The sequence below is a fragment of the Anopheles darlingi genome, chromosome X (genome assembly GCF_943734745.1).
Source record: "Anopheles darlingi chromosome X, idAnoDarlMG_H_01, whole genome shotgun sequence".
NCBI classification, from domain to species: domain Eukaryota; kingdom Metazoa; phylum Arthropoda; class Insecta; order Diptera; family Culicidae; genus Anopheles; species Anopheles darlingi.
This window is the reverse complement of record NC_064873.1, coordinates 9,226,785-9,242,917: the sequence shown is the minus strand read 5'-3', so window position 1 is coordinate 9,242,917 and position 16,133 is coordinate 9,226,785. Positions and strand designations below refer to the sequence as shown.

At 43.3% G+C, this 16,133-nt stretch overlaps 2 protein-coding genes and 1 long non-coding RNA gene across 10 annotated transcripts in view; 1 reads left to right on the top strand and 2 right to left on the bottom strand.

Moving 5' to 3' along the window:
• The window catches only part of LOC125948179 (glutamate receptor-interacting protein 2), an 11,473-nt gene extending 7,948 nt beyond the window's left edge, over positions 1-3,525 (bottom strand). The window contains exons 1-2 of one of the 2 annotated variants that reach the window (XM_049674000.1): positions 3,241-3,525; positions 662-1,673 (exon numbers count right to left, since the gene is read on the bottom strand). In XM_049674000.1, coding sequence (XP_049529957.1) covers positions 662-1,034 — 373 coding nt within the window. In that variant the 5' untranslated portion in view covers positions 1,035-1,673; positions 3,241-3,525. The remainder of the gene's footprint in view (positions 1-661; positions 1,674-3,240) is intronic. The other variant, XM_049674007.1, reaches the window with a different exon arrangement.
• Positions 3,526-4,208: 683 nt separating this feature from the next.
• Positions 4,209-15,687, bottom strand: LOC125948219 (bromodomain-containing protein DDB_G0280777-like). 5 transcript variants are annotated; one of them, XM_049674079.1, is made up of 5 exons: positions 15,484-15,687; positions 14,826-14,897; positions 13,919-14,755; positions 11,453-13,035; positions 4,209-4,724 (listed from the first exon to the last, which is right to left on the bottom strand). In XM_049674079.1, exons 1-5 carry the CDS (start codon positions 15,509-15,511, stop codon positions 4,608-4,610), a joined length of 2,637 nt encoding a protein of 878 aa, XP_049530036.1. In that variant the 5' UTR covers positions 15,512-15,687; the 3' UTR covers positions 4,209-4,607. The 5 variants fall into 5 exon arrangements, with proteins under 5 accessions (XP_049530036.1, XP_049530055.1, XP_049530027.1 ...); XM_049674098.1 differs by lacking the exon at positions 11,453-13,035 and adding an exon at positions 4,798-6,377; XM_049674070.1 differs by lacking the exons at positions 11,453-13,035; positions 13,919-14,755; positions 14,826-14,897; positions 15,484-15,687 and adding exons at positions 4,798-6,386; positions 7,260-8,096; positions 8,167-8,238; positions 8,824-9,024.
• LOC125948322 (uncharacterized) lies at positions 8,651-16,125 on the top strand. 3 transcript variants are annotated; one of them, XR_007468567.1, is made up of 3 exons: positions 8,651-8,830; positions 15,672-15,723; positions 15,791-16,125. It is a non-coding gene; the product is annotated as an uncharacterized LOC125948322 (long non-coding RNA). The 3 variants fall into 3 exon arrangements; XR_007468566.1 differs by lacking the exon at positions 15,672-15,723 and adding an exon at positions 9,012-9,063; XR_007468565.1 differs by lacking the exon at positions 8,651-8,830 and adding an exon at positions 15,311-15,490.
• The last annotated feature ends 8 nt before the right edge of the window (positions 16,126-16,133 follow it).

Sequence of the window (16,133 nt, the reverse complement as noted above, 5' to 3'; positions counted from 1 at the left end):
CTGGCGCCATACGTTCTGGCTTCATTCTGGCATTCGCTGTCGCTGCTGGCGCTTGTGTAGCAGCCGAAGGGATGGAACCGTGCCAAGAGAGCCACCAGACGGACCAGAGGCACCACTGAGCCTGCCACCCCGTCTAGGGTCGTGAGGGTGAAGGGATGATGCGTGAAGGAGGCGGGATAGAGTGGAATTATAATCTGGAGAAGGGAACGCGAGCGCCCAAGTCTGTAACTGTACTACTGTACATGGTCGACGGTTGGGATGTTGCACAAAAAAAACGGACCGAACGGACTTCTCGGCTCGGCGATTCAAATCATTACTGGCTACTAGAGCGGCGTATTGGCCATGGGTATAGCAACATTCCGAACAGATTTCAGATTTCAGAACCAGCACAGTGTTTGCAACTTTCGCAAACACAATACCGGAGCAGCGCAGCCCCGGGGTGTGCATTTTTTTTTCAACAGTCGAATTGAAAGTCTCTTTCAGGCGTATAGGTGATCCCGTAGGAAGATCACCGCATGGCCTTCTGCTGCTGCTGCTGCTGCTGCATTGCTGCCAAATTAACCTTTGAAACAACATGGCCGGGGGGACCCTAACAACATGGCTGGCTGCAGCGTACCGCGAAGCGATTCATCGCAAACGAACGAACTCCTCCATGACTTACCGGAGAACATGCTGGCGGCTGGATGCTGAACCATGGCCGGCACAACGACGGTCCCGTTGGCTGGCTCACCGCCCTGGCCCTGCCCCAGGCCGGCCGATTGGTGGTGGCTGGTGGTGAAGGACGTTTCCGTGCTGCTGCCCTCATCGAAGCTACCAGTGTTTCCACCGGTACCGTTCCCTTGTCTACTGCTAGCGCCGCCGAACTTGCAGCTCTTTGAGAGTATGCCGCCCTTACTGTTACTGCTGCTGCTGCCCGCACCCGATACGCATCCCGTCGTCGTCGTCGTCGTCGTCGTCGTCGTTGTCGCCTCCGAAGTCGCTTCACTGCCGGAAGTACCGCAAGACGCACCCTTCCTCGACTTCCATAGCTTCATGATGCCGCTGGTGCGCGATACGGTTGGTCGGACCGTTTAATGTCCGGCCGTGGTGCGGTTGGTTGGAGCGCTCGGCCACACCCGTCGTCGTCGTTACCGCCGTTGTTTTTGTTGTTGCGTCCAAAAGACGTTTGGTGGCGGCTGCTGCTGCGGCTGCTACTGTGCTGTGTGTTGTGCAAGCACTCTGGCAGCACAACGACGATGCTGGTCCCACACGCGCACACACACTCACCCACTAACACACGGAGCCCGTCGTGGGGACACTTTTTAGATTCGGGAGACAGGAGAGCTCTTTCTCCTGGCAGCAAATCAATCACCGTTCACCGGCGCGTCGCCCGCCTACTGCTGCTGCGTAATAATACTGAGCGCTTCTTGCTGCTACTGCTGCTACTAGTGCTTGGGTGGCTCAGCACCACTCTAGGTTGGTTTTTGGTGTGTCCCTAACCTCCAACCAGCATCACTGCGCACTGCTTGTGTTGCTGCTGGTGCTGCTGCTGCTGCTGCTGCTGCTACCGCGTGTTTGAATCTATTTTAAGGTAATACACTTGAACAGCGGTAAGGCCGCACGCGCACATCGCTCATCGAGAAGGGAAACGCGCCGAGGGATCGAATCCGGCTCTGTTTCGTTCCGCGCGCGCGCTAGGGGAAAGCAATGAGGGAGATCGGTCAGGTACCGAGTCGAAATCGAGGATCAATCTGCCGTCGGCAAAACGGGGCTGGAGAGAAGCTCGCCAAAGGCAGACAGATCGTGCCGCATTTGATTTGATTAACTACTTGCATTGCAACTGTTTCTTCGATCCTGGTCGTGTAGGTGGGGGGAGGGGGAGCAAACAAGGGTGGGAGGACACGGCTGGCAAAGTTGAGTTCACAAACAGGGTAAAGGCGCCAGACGTTGCCCTATTTTCATCCCAAAAGCAAGGACCATGAGATATCGCTGGAGCGCCACGTTCAGCATGGTTGCATATGCTTGGCAGACGGCTTGTGCAGACGGCAAGGCACAAGCTAGGAGCCTTGATCGGTTTTCTAATAACGTTCATACCGCCTGCTGCTGCCGCTGCTCCTGCCGATGACCATTTCCAAAACCGGTGAAGCACGTGCACGAACATGAACAAAAACACGTCACGTCGGCCAGATCCAGATTGTAATCATGATTTTAAAAAAGCCTCAGCAACACTACTAACAGAATTAGATCATCACTTGTTTCTTAGCTCTTGTCTTCCCATTTGGCAATACCCATTCTCAATTGTTTGTTGGACGATGACATTCGGCTCAAACTCAGCGTTCATTAGTAGCGGCATTACAAGACAACATACGACGACAAAATGGATGCCCCTCGAGTTAAGAGAAATGCCAATGTGTGAATCCATTTGTCGATTGTTGATCCAACCGAAGCGAAACAGGAGCTGAGACGTTGCACAAATTTGAAAAAAGTGATGGACAAGTTTCTTTTAAGCAAACGGCAAGAATAATCATGTCACCTTCGTGTTTGATCAACCAAAGCAATGAGAAAAAATGAGAAGCATTTGTTTTAATCTAGCAGATCAGTAATAAAAGGAAAAAAAGAATTAAAGTTCCTAGCTCTAATAATGTTGACTAGCCCTGCAGTAGTAGGAGGCGGGCTTGCCAGCCCTAAAATGGAGGAGACCGACTTAAACCACATTAAAAACGGTAACTCCATACGCTGTTCGAGCAGGTCATACCGTGGATAAAGCCCGTTATGCTATTTCGGTTGCGAAAGAATAGAACCAATGGAACCAGGAGCTACTACCGTTGCAACGACCGCTGACTATTCTATTGAGCCTGCTAATGATGACGATGATGAGGAATCCCCCTCCGGCTACGGGTTGTTTAACCGGGAGAGGGCCACATATCAATCATCTCCTTATGTTCTTAAAGCTTGGTGAGAACTAAGCGAACCGCTGCACTCCAGATTACCACCTTACCACCACACGCTTAAAGTCGAGAAGGGCGAGGGTGGGTTACTATCGCAGATGAGAAACCGAGGAGCGGTCATGGTCGATCACGAGCTACCAAACACGCACACAACACGGTAGGAACGGCGCGGTTGAACCGATGAGGGGGGCGGGGGGGGGGGGTTGATTGTAGTGTTTGCAGCTGCTCAGCTGCTGTCCTGCTGCTGATCGACTTGCCCAGCGGTTAGGCGAAGGAAAAGCGGCTAGAAAACAGAAGTCTTAAATGCACTTACACCACAAACGGACACGGATAAACCAGCTAATTCAGCGCGCCTAAGGCCCAGCGTTAACCGTGCCTGGCTGCCAACACCCCCTCCTCTGCACGCACGCACGCACGCACTCAGGCGCGGTTGTTCGCCTTTTTTTTTTTTTGTTATTCGGTTGATTGGTCTCGATTCTACTCGCAAACACACCCCCAGCATGGAGAGATCAGAGCGAAGCACGGTGAACTGCAAACGATCAACGTGGTTCCGGTGGTGAAGCGTGTGAAGCAATGTCAAACCGGACGCTCCCGTCCTACGCGGTAGGACGCTCGATTACGAGTGAGAACCGAACGCCGAACGTCGGTGTCGTCGCCGTCTTCGTCGTCGTTGCGTTCGGTTGGGTTAGCCTAGCTGACTCACTATGCTTGGCCACAGCACCATCGACAAACCCGTTGGACTGCACCGGAGGAGAAAATGCTGGGAGCGGCTTTTATTTTTGGTCTCTTGTGGCACACCATCGGTCGTGCTACTCGGGCAGACGCTGGCAGCATCCATAGCATCCACCAGCGAACACCCCTCCCCCCCTCCCTCCCCCTAATTTCGAGAACAGAACAGCGAAATAAACGCGACCCCATCGAAAAGGATGGCCTGGTTTACTCACTGTGCACGTCTTCATAGGCGGCATGTCGAGGTGGATAGAGATAGCATCACACGCCGAATGAGCGATTCCTATGAGCGAAGAAGCGAGAGCAGATGTGAGCGGGCTACCATTTGGCAGCGCCAACGATCGCCATACTTTTACGAGAAGTGCCATATGTTGTTATGTTGCTTTCAAACCAATCGTACCAGCATATAGCATCGCGTGGCATCACAATGTCGTTGTATCGCACCGATAACAAGCAGGCAGCTTCTGCAAATCAACCTATTCTCCAAATGTACGGATGCCCACTGGCATTATTCAGAAGTATTTAAATCATCCAGTGAATCAATTACACCAATTATCTAGCATAAAAATTAGAACGTATCATATATTTCGATCAGCTTTGGATGGACATTGGAACTACATAAATATTTAAAATTCCATTTGCACTACTTAAGCACAAACTGATAAATAATAAGAGCCAATCACGGCACAACGCTGCGTATACTGACCAGAAAACCGTTGTAATAATAAAAGCATCCTGCATGACTGCTGCAAGGTTCTGATTTAATCATCCGATTCGAATACTATTTACAATTTCTGCCTCAATTTAGAAGCCTCATGCCACAATTTAGAAGCCTCATTTTCTCAACTATAGCGGCCACTCGCGACTGTTACATGTGAATTTAACTTAAATAAGTATGTGATAAATCATACTAAATGGAGAAATATGCACATTCAACGTGTTACGCGCTTGCTAATTTTTACGTGAGCCTCGTCGTTTCATAGAAGTGCTGCATTGTGGACAGTACCATTTCCCTTTTGGTGACGAAGTGATGTTCACGCACGGATAGTGGAACCATTCAAATGGACACTGCAATAAGTACACAAAATAAAGGACACCGTTTAATGCCATTCTGCACCATCGTTAACGTTTTTCTACATACCCCTTCATTATCACAAGCCACCATATCTCCGTATGAAACCTGATTGCAGATGCAGTAGCGCGGCTCATTCGGATCGTACGACCACTCGCTCTCCGGTTCCAATGGAATTCCGGAATCAATGGTTTCCAGTGATGCACTAGCCATAGGATCTAGTGTATCAATCGAAGACATAGAGCTTAATCCACTGCTTTGTTGGCCAAGCAACGACGTTTGTCCTACTGCCTGATGCTGTTGTAATTGCGATGTACTTGGACTTGGCAATTGTTGCATTTGTGAGTATGCAGTCGATGTAATTGAATGAGATGTTTGCGCAACTTGTTGCTGTTGCGGCTGAACAATCTGATCATGTGGTTGTTGTTCCTGCAGGTTTTGCCCAACCTGTACAGACTGTTGCTGTTGCATTGCCAACTGCTGCGTTTGCGGTTGTAGCAAATGTGTTGAGGACTGTTGCTGCTGCTGAGTCTGATACGATGACGAGGTACAGCCCAGTTGAGAAATATTCTGATGTATATGCTGCTGTTGCAGTTGCTGCTCTTGTTTTTTGACATGTTGTGTTTGGAGATGCTTCGGTAAAGCCACAGCTATCACTCGTTGTTGGTGCTGCAACGCTCGACTCTGAACTATGAAATACTCCTTTCCATCTTTTACCATATGATGCGGTTTCAATTGCTGCTGCTGCTGTGTTAACGGTAGATGCTGCTGGTTCGATATCGGTTGCATTTGTGGTTGCGAGTTCTGTTGTACCTGGTGAACCGTTTGTGGCAGATGCTGCTGAGTTTGTGTGAGTGATGATTGAACGGACGATAAATTCGAAGTCTGCTGTTGCTGTTGTGGTTGAAACTGGATTGGTTGTTGCTTATGAGGTTTTTGTTGCAGCTTAACATGTGGTTGTGCTAACTGAACATGCAGATGCTGTTGCGGCGGATTTGGTACCTGCTGTTGCGACAATTGTGATTGCTGCTGCGGCACCAACGAGGACGATTCCGACTCCAAAGGTCCACCTGGAATCTTTATCTGTTTCTGCTGTCGCAACAGCTGTTGTTGAAGTTCTTGTCGCAACTGGTGCGGTTTCGCTGGGGCAGTGCCTGGCACATATGGTAATTTCCGTATTTGTGGAAGTGGCTGTGTCAATGATTGTGTCAACGATTCACCAACCGTATGGGGCTGGGTAAGCTGATGCTGCTGCGACAAATTACGCGACTGCTGCTTCATTTGCTGTTGTTGTAATTGGGGCGGTTGTTGCGGAAGCTGCCCCTGAGTAAGTGGCTGTGCTTTTTGCAGCAGCTGCTGCTGCTGTAGAGACAATTGTTGCATTTGTGTCGAGTGAGGCAACGGCATATTATGAGATGTCGCTTTTGAATGTGGTTGAACTTGCAACTGCACTGCTGAGCCAACTGATGATGGTACCGTTGAGACATTTGTTGCTAACTGGGGTTGATGCTGATGTGTGGGAAGCAATTGTTGATGTTGAGTTGTTGCTTGCTCCAGTTGAATTGATTGTTGTTGTTGTGGTAATAGAGTCGTAGGCTGATGTAATGGTGCTGGTTGAGGATTCAATGGCTGCTGCATTTGAAGAGCTCCTGTCGAAACTAAGTAAATGATATGTATTAGATTTTTGTAGATTAGCTGCATCAAGACTCAACCTGGGAAGGAAGAGCAATGAAAAAGTTGCATTCCTTGAATGTTTCCTTGGTTTTGCCATTTAAAATAAATTGGATACACAACAGTAACCAAAACATTACAAAAATGCTCTTTTTTATTTTACTTCATTTTTTTTCAGCTGAATTAACAAGTGCATTATTAACGGATTAATAATCCATATTAACCCTTTGTCGAACAAATATTGTGTTAGTGTAAGCGTTAGTAATGGCAATGAAAATAAGCAAACATAAACCCTTATAAAATAAATCGAGAAGAGAGCCAAAAGACGAAACAATCTTTAGTTCTAAATGCTACTGCAATCGTTTCTGAAAGCAATAAAATTTGGCATTTGTTTGTTTCTAACAAAAACTCAAAAGGAAATTAGAGAAGAGAGCAGAAACGAAAAAATCTAGTTCTAGTTTTAAAGAAAACGTTCACAACTGCGAGGTAGATAAGTTCTTGTTGTTTCTGCAACGATGCACCTATGTCGTAAGCTACTATTTTGTCATTTATCACATTTCATTTTCCAATTCATTTCATTTGACTCTTTCAAGCATCTTGACTCGATGTGTATTCAATTAAGATACCTTGTTGCACGACAATTAAGGTACGGAGAGTACCTTGTTTCACAAATACAAAATTAATCCTTGGTTGAAAAGGATTGATAGCGAAAAGCGTTAATAAGGAAAGCAAGAAAAAACTGAAGCACTAAGAATATTCGAGAACAAAGCAAACAGATGAAGAGTGTAAAGTTCAAATTTTAAGTTGAATTAAAAATTAAAATTTAAGCACACTCAATTGACGAGGTCGAAGTCTACTACCTGTGTTGTTAGGATTTTTCTTTTTTTGACGGCGCTGGTTTGAGAAGGCATTCGATTCTCGCTCAACTGCTTGTATTGCATTATGAGTTGCACCAGCCAATTCGCTATTAATCAGTAATTCATGAGATCCAGCAGCTCCGATTGCCTCGTAGGACGCCTTTAAACTTGCGGTACGCCTTCCTTGTTGCATTTGTTGAGTTTGAGCAATTGCTTGAGATGCTGCTGCTGCAATAGCATTTCCAGCACCAAAAGTCTGCAAATTGTACGCCACGGATCCACCTGGCGATGGATTCAATACATTGGGGGTGGTGATAGTCGAACTCGAACTATTCGAACCAGCAGGCGATGGGCCAATACTTAATGGTGTAGAGGTTGCAGCAACACGCTTTTCGAAAGAACCAAACCCGGAGGAAGCATGGCTATTACGACGCTTTTCTGATTTCACTTTATGGCGACTATCGACACGATTTGCCGACGATGGGGTGATCGGACCGTGAGCGTCATAGAATCGGTTCTCCTTCTGAATTGTGTTTCCATTGCTGGTAGTATTATCTAGCTCAAGCGACCGTTTCTCCAGTATTTCAGTAATACCGTTGTGATCTGCTTCTAGCTCACACTTGAACTTATAAAGCTCAGTATCAAGGCGACGCAAATACCTGTCAACCAGATCATACATTTGACCTGCCAGTTGAACCTTTTCATCGGCATCTTCCAATACACGATAATACTCGTTTCTGATATTGGCGAACTCAGAGTCTGCCTCGTCGGTGGACAGCTCGTTGTGACGACATTGTGTGAATAATGCCTTTGCACGTTTTGCCAAGGTGTCGCTGTTATCTACAAAAAGAAAATGCATTCCATTACATTGTATGAATAAACTACACATATACTGCATCGCATCGCTTACTTTGAACGGCAAGATCCATCTCTCGCATCTCTGTAAACCGGTCCCGTAGCTCCTGCGGCAAATGTTCTATCACTGCAATGAATCATTAGTAACGAAACATTGGATCTATCAGATATCTCTATTATCAGATTGTTATAAGTAGTAGCAATAAAACGTATCATTGCCGATGGCTTGGATAATCAATTATTATCTCGCCCATTACTATGTTCATCGCATTATACCGATGGTTAAGCTTTTTGGTCGATGAACGTAAAACAGCCACATTCAAAGACGAATCTCTTTTTTCTTAAGAAAATATGTGCATTCTGAAATGTTTAGTTGTTAAAAAAAAACAATACAATATGTTAGAAGAAAAGAACTGCATCATTCCAAGCCGGATCCTCGAAAGTCGCTTCCTACGCGCCATCCATTCTTGACGTTTTTGAAGCAATGTTTCTCGTAGGGTTAGTAGATCTTGCCCAGCGCGAAGCCATTTGCCTCAATTGCATTCTAGCGATTTCATTTCGCTGCTTGTTTCAGTGAACAAATTGTCTGTATAGCAAGCATTTATATCTCAACGCGAAATCTCTTCAAACACAAGTCGTTCTTTCCTTTACAATCTCTGCAATATTACAATACAGAACGAAACGAACGCCATCCGTGAAACATTCTACTCACTCTCCAGGTAATCCTCAAGGTACAACATTGTGGTCGCCAATTGATAAATCGCGGCTTAACACTAAAACCTAAAACTAGCCAGTAATATCTTCAAACCAGTCTACCACTACACATCACCAGCTTTTTAAGCCGCTTAGGTTTCCATTTTCCAAAATAAAAACGAATAAAGCACGAACTTTCCTCCTTAGCCCCAGCCAAACTGCAAAGGCAACGAGGACGGCTGTCACTTGCCCAGAGAAGGTGGCCATCAGTTTATCAACGCTCGTTGATTTCTGTCATTGCATTTAACCGTTTTTTTATTTCTTAGGATCTCTCAACATGCGGCGAAGCGATCTTCCGGAATTTACATTCAAGCTCAGTGATTTGAAAGAATATGAACAGGCGAAGATGGAACGCTTAATGAAGAGCATTAAGCCACCCGAAAAACAGAAAGAAGATACTGATTCCACGGACGCGAAAATGGATCGCTCAATAAAAAACCTAAAGTTGCCCGAGAACCAGAAGGAAGATACTGATTCCAATCGCAGTTAAGCTAGTTCTGCTATCCATATTGAGTTCTTTTGAAACCGTTACAGTATAAGCAGCCATCAATCGTTATCATAGAAAACAGCAAAATACAAAAACCATTCTCAGAATAACGTGAGACAACGTGATGAAATTGAAATGAAGTGTTAATGTATAGTTTCTATGATGAAAAGGGATGTGTTTTTAAGTATGAGAATATAGAATAAACTAGAATGTTAAAATGCTATCTATTGGTCTTATACGCTCATCATTACAAATAAAACCAGCTGTAAAATGTGATTACTCAAACCGAAAAATCTACATATAAAAAGTTGTGTTCTTTCGAACGCCCATAGCTTGAGAACGGATGGGCCGATTTCGCTCATTCTTGGGGCTATGAATTCGTCTTGGTCTATTTCATGTTTATACGTTGAGAAATGTTAAGAATGTTCTGTCCATTTATGGCAAAGTGAAACTCATTTTTGTGCTGAATTTCCACTTCACAGCTTACTTGATTTGATATTATTTCAAATCATTGGATGACAATCTTTCAGCTCCAATGCATACTTTGATGAATTCGAAATTTTTACTCTAATTTCATCATCATCGCTTACTATGGTACTTTTATTTTCTGCACCCATCAGACTAAAGAACGATTGGTTTCTGCAAACCAAGGATGGATTGGTTGATTCGTGATTTTGTTTTACAAAGGAAATTTGTGAAATGTTTTCAGTTTGGTGGTTATTGTGGTTCGAACAAAAACTACGTTTAGTACATCAAGAACTATTTGTGATGAAATGAAAATGGTTTGATTGTAATTAACTCATTTCATAATCATAAGAAAAAAATGCCTTCAATCAAAAGGTCAAGCAGAACGTATGCATTAAAAAAGAGACAGGTAATTAAGTTCTGTAAGCTACATATGGAGGGTAATTATAACAGTTTACCTTCAAAAAACTTGAAACCTCTATCAGCCGAACTCTATACGAGATGGCGAAAATAGTGAAAATTGCAACAATAAAAAACACAGAAATAACTGAAAACCATGTGCACAAATATGTTTTGGATCCGTTTTGTGTGAAAAGTGATAACAGGTTAACCTTCCATATGTTATTTACAGAACCTAATGATCTGCCTTAGTTTTTTTTTCTTATCACCATTAAAATTTTGTCTCTTTTTTAATGCATAACTTAGGATTGTGCAGTCGAAGATCAAGTATCGAGTGGCAGATCGAAGGTTGCGGGGTCAACTTGTTGATTATAGTGAAATTCAGAATATATGCATAGCAATATTTTTTTTAATCATTTATATTGAAATCCTAACGCCGATTCGACGTTCCAGGGTTAGAAACAAGTGTAATTTTTTTTGGTGTACATTCTTTCATTCTTCGAAGGCCTCCAAAAGGCTTCCTTTACGTTTATTAAGTAAAACAAGTAAGTGAAACAAGCATAAAATAAAATCAATGCAACTGTCCCTCTTTGTTTTTGATTGACAACCGTAACGCTGCCTACGGTACATACGGTTAATTTATTAATGATGATATAGCTATATATATGATTTAATATACAATTCAAACAATTTTTTCGTCTACTACTAAGAATATATTTATATAAATATACAATTTTAAATTGAACTAATGTACAACAGAGTAAAACGAAGAACCGATTGCGGAACGACGCTGCGTATGCTAACCAGAAAACCGTTGTAATAATAAAAGCATCCTGTATGACTGCTGCAAGGTTGATTTAATCATCCGATTCGAATACTATTTACAATTTCTGCCTCAATTTAGAAGCCTCATGCCACAATTTAGAAGCCTCATTTTCTCAACTATAGCGGCCACTCGCGACTGTTACATGTGAATTTAACTTAAATAAGTATGTGATAAATCATACTAAATGGAGAAATATGCACATTCAACGTGTTACGCGCTTGCTAATTTTTACGTGAGCCTCGTCGTTTCATAGAAGTGCTGCATTGTGGACAATACCATTTCCCTTTTGGTGACGAAGTGATGTTCACGCACGGATAGTGGAACCATTCAAATGGACACTGTAATAAGTACACAAAATAAAGGACACCGTTTAATGCCATTCTGCACCATCGTTAACGTTTTTCTACATACCCCTTCATTATCACAAGCCACCATATCTCCGTATGAAACCTGATTGCAGATGCAGTAGCGCGGCTCATTCGGATCGTACGACCACTCGCTCTCCGGTTCCAATGGAATTCCGGAATCAATGGTTTCCAGTGATGCACTAGCCATAGGATCTAGTGTATCAATCGAAGACATAGAGCTTAATCCACTGCTTTGTTGGCCAAGCAACGACGTTTGTCCTACTGCCTGATGCTGTTGTAATTGCGATGTACTTGGACTTGGCAATTGTTGCATTTGTGAGTATGCAGTCGATGTAATTGAATGAGATGTTTGCGCAACTTGTTGCTGTTGCGGCTGAACAATCTGACCATGTGGTTGTTGTTCCTGCAGGTTTTGCCCAACCTGTACAGACTGTTGCTGTTGCATTGCCAACTGCTGCGTTTGCGGTTGTAGCAAATGTGTTGAGGACTGTTGCTGCTGCTGAGTCTGATACGATGACGAGGTACAGCCCAGTTGAGAAATATTCTGATGTATATGCTGCTGTTGCAGTTGCTGCTCTTGTTTTTTGACATGTTGTGTTTGGAGATGCTTCGGTAAAGCCACAGCTATCACTCGTTGTTGGTGCTGCAATGCTCGACTCTGAACTATGAAATACTCCTTTCCATCTTTTACCATATGATGCGGTTTCAATTGCTGCTGCTGCTGTGTTAACGGTAGATGCTGCTGGTTCGATATCGGTTGCATTTGTGGTTGCGAGTTCTGTTGTACCTGGTGAACCGTTTGTGGCAGATGCTGCTGAGTTTGTGTGAGTGATGATTGAACGGACGATAAATTCGAAGTCTGCTGTTGCTGTTGTGGTTGAAACTGGATTGGTTGTTGCTTATGAGGTTTTTGTTGCAGCTTAACATGTGGTTGTGCTAACTGAACATGCAGATGCTGTTGCGGCGGATTTGGTACCTGCTGTTGCGACAATTGTGATTGCTGCTGCGGCACCAACGAGGACGATTCCGACTCCAAAGGTCCACCTGGAATCTTTATCTGTTTCTGCTGTCGCAACAGCTGTTGTTGAAGTTCTTGTCGCAACTGGTGCGGTTTCGCTGGGGCAGTGCCTGGCACATATGGTAATTTCCGTATTTGTGGAAGTGGCTGTGTCAATGATTGTGTCAACGATTCACCAACCGTATGGGGCTGGGTAAGCTGATGCTGCTGCGACAAATTACGCGACTGCTGCTTCATTTGCTGTTGTTGTAATTGGGGCGGTTGTTGCGGAAGCTGCCCCTGAGTAAGTGGCTGTGCTTTTTGCAGCAGCTGCTGCTGCTGTAGAGACAATTGTTGCATTTGTGTCGAGTGAGGCAACGGCATATTATGAGATGTCGCTTTTGAATGTGGTTGAACTTGCAACTGCACTGCTGAGCCAACTGATGATGGTACCGTTGAGACATTTGTTGCTAACTGGGGTTGATGCTGATGTGTGGGAAGCAATTGTTGTTGATGTTGAGTTGTTGCTTGCTCCAGTTGAATTGATTGTTGTTGTTGTGGTAATAGAGTCGTAGGCTGATGTAATGGTGCTGGTTGAGGAGTCAATGGCTGCTGCATTTGAAGAGCTCCTGTCGAAACTAAGTAAATGATATGTATTAGATTTTTGTATATTAGCTGCATCAAGACTCAACCTGGGAAGGAAGAGCAATGAAAAAGTTGCATTCCTTGAATGTTTCCTTGGTTTTGCCATTTAAAATAAATTGGATACACAACAGTAACCAAAACATTACAAAAATGCTCTTTTTTATTTTACTTCATTTTTTTTTCAGCTGAATTAACAAGTGCATTATTAACGGATTAATAATCCATATTAACCCTTTGTCGAACAAATATTGTGTTAGTGTAAGCGTTAGTAATGGCAATGAAAATAAGCAAACATAAACCCTTATAAAATAAATCGAGAAGAGAGCCAAAAGACGAAACAATCTTTAGTTCTAAATGCTACTGCAATCGTTTCTGAAAGCAATAAAATTTGGCATTTGTTTGTTTCTAACAAAAACTCAAAAGGAAATTAGAGAAGAGAGCAGAAACGAAAAAATCTAGTTCTAGTTTTAAAGAAAACGTTCACAACTGCGAGGTAGATAAGTTCTTGTTGTTTCTGCAACGATGCACCTATGTCGTAAGCTACTATTTTGTCATTTATCACATTTCATTTTCCAATTCATTTCATTTGACTCTTTCAAGCATCTTGACTCGATGTGTATTCAATTAAGATACCTTGTTGCACGACAATTAAGGTACGGAGAGTACTTTGTTTCACAAATACAAAATTAATCCTTGGTTGAAAAGGATTGATAGCGAAAAGCGTTAATAAGGAAAGCAAGAAAAAACTGAAGCACTAAGAATATTCGAGAACAAAGCAAACAGATGAAGAGTGTAAAGTTCAAATTTTAAGTTGAATTAAAAATTAAAATTTAAGCACACTCAATTGACGAGGTCGAAGTCTACTACCTGTGTTGTTAGGATTTTTCTTTTTTTGACGGCGCTGGTTTGAGAAGGCATTCGATTCTCGCTCAACTGCTTGTATTGCATTATGAGTTGCACCAGCCAATTCGCTATTAATCAGTAATTCATGAGATCCAGCAGCTCCGATTGCCTCGTAGGACGCCTTTAAACTTGCGGTACGCCTTCCTTGTTGCATTTGTTGAGTTTGAGCAATTGCTTGAGATGCTGCTGCTGCAATAGCATTTCCAGCACCAAAAGTCTGCAAATTGTACGCCACGGATCCACCTGGCGATGGATTCAATACATTGGGGGTGGTGATAGTCGAACTCGAACTATTCGAACCAGCAGGCGATGGGCCAATACTTAATGGTGTAGAGGTTGCAGCAACACGCTTTTCGAAAGAACCAAACCCGGAGGAAGCATGGCTATTACGACGCTTTTCTGATTTCACTTTATGGCGACTATCGACACGATTTGCCGACGATGGGGTGATCGGACCGTGAGCGTCATAGAATCGGTTCTCCTTCTGAATTGTGTTTCCATTGCTGGTAGTATTATCTAGCTCAAGCGACCGTTTCTCCAGTATTTCAGTAATACCGTTGTGATCTGCTTCTAGCTCACACTTGAACTTATAAAGCTCAGTATCAAGGCGACGCAAATACCTGTCAACCAGATCATACATTTGACCTGCCAGTTGAACCTTTTCATCGGCATCTTCCAATACACGATAATACTCGTTTCTGATATTGGCGAACTCAGAGTCTGCCTCGTCGGTGGACAGCTCGTTGTGACGACATTGTGTGAATAATGCCTTTGCACGTTTTGCCAAGGTGTCGCTGTTATCTACAAAAAGAAAATGCATTCCATTACATTGTATGAATAAACTACACATATACTGCATCGCATCGCTTACTTTGAACGGCAAGATCCATCTCTCGCATCTCTGTAAACCGGTCCCGTAGCTCCTGCGGCAAATGTTCTATCACTGCAATGAATCATTAGTAACGAAACATTGGATCTATCAGATATCTCTATTATCAGATTGTTATAAGTAGTAGCAATAAAACGTATCATTGCCGATGGCTTGGATAATCAATTATTATCTCGCACCATTACTATGTTCATCGCATTATACCGATGGTTAAGCTTTTTGGTCGATGAACGTAAAACAGCCACATTCAAAGACGAATCTCTTTTTTCTTAAGAAAATATGTGCATTCTGAAATGTTTAGTTGTTAAAAAAAAACAATACAATATGTTAGAAGAAAAGAACTGCATCATTCCAAGCCGGATCCTCGAAAGTCGCTTCCTACGCGCCATCCATTCTTGACGTTTTTGAAGCAATGTTTCTCGTAGGGTTAGTAGATCTTGCCCAGCGCGAAGCCATTTGCCTCAATTGCATTCTAGCGATTTCATTTCGCTGCTTGTTTCAGTGAACAAATTGTCTGTATAGCAAGCATTTATATCTCAACGCGAAATCTCTTCAAACACAAGTCGTTCTTTCCTTTACAATCTCTGCAATATTACAATACAGAACGAAACGAACGCCATCCGTGAAACATTCTACTCACTCTCCAGGTAATCCTCAAGGTACAACATTGTGGTCGCCAATTGATAAATCGCGGCTTAACACTAAAACCTAAAACTAGCCAGTAATATCTTCAAACCAGTCTACCACTACACATCACCAGCTTTTTAAGCCGCTTAGGTTTCCATTTTCCAAAATAAAAACGAATAAAGCACGAACTTTCCTCCTTAGCCCCAGCCAAACTGCAAAGGCAACGAGGACGGCTGTCACTTGCCCAGAGAAGGTGGCCATCAGTTTATCAACGCTCGTTGATTTCTGTCATTGCATTTAACCGTTTTTTATTTCTGCAGGATCCCTCAACATGCGGCGAAGCGATCTTCCGGAATTTACATTCAAGCTCAGTGATTTGAAAGAATATGAACAGGCGAAGATGGAACGCTTAATGAAGAGCATTAAGCCACCCGAAAAACAGAAAGAAGATACTGATTCCACGGACGCGAAAATGGATCGCTCAATAAAAAACCTAAAGTTGCCCGAGAACCAGAAGGAAGATACTGATTCCAATCGCAGTTAAGCTATTTTATTATAAATTTATGGTATACTACAAGTTTAGTCATTTTGGCCAAACCATGCGCTCTTTGTATATCCATCACAAATTAAAAATTAAAATAAATAAAACTTTGGAAACGGTAA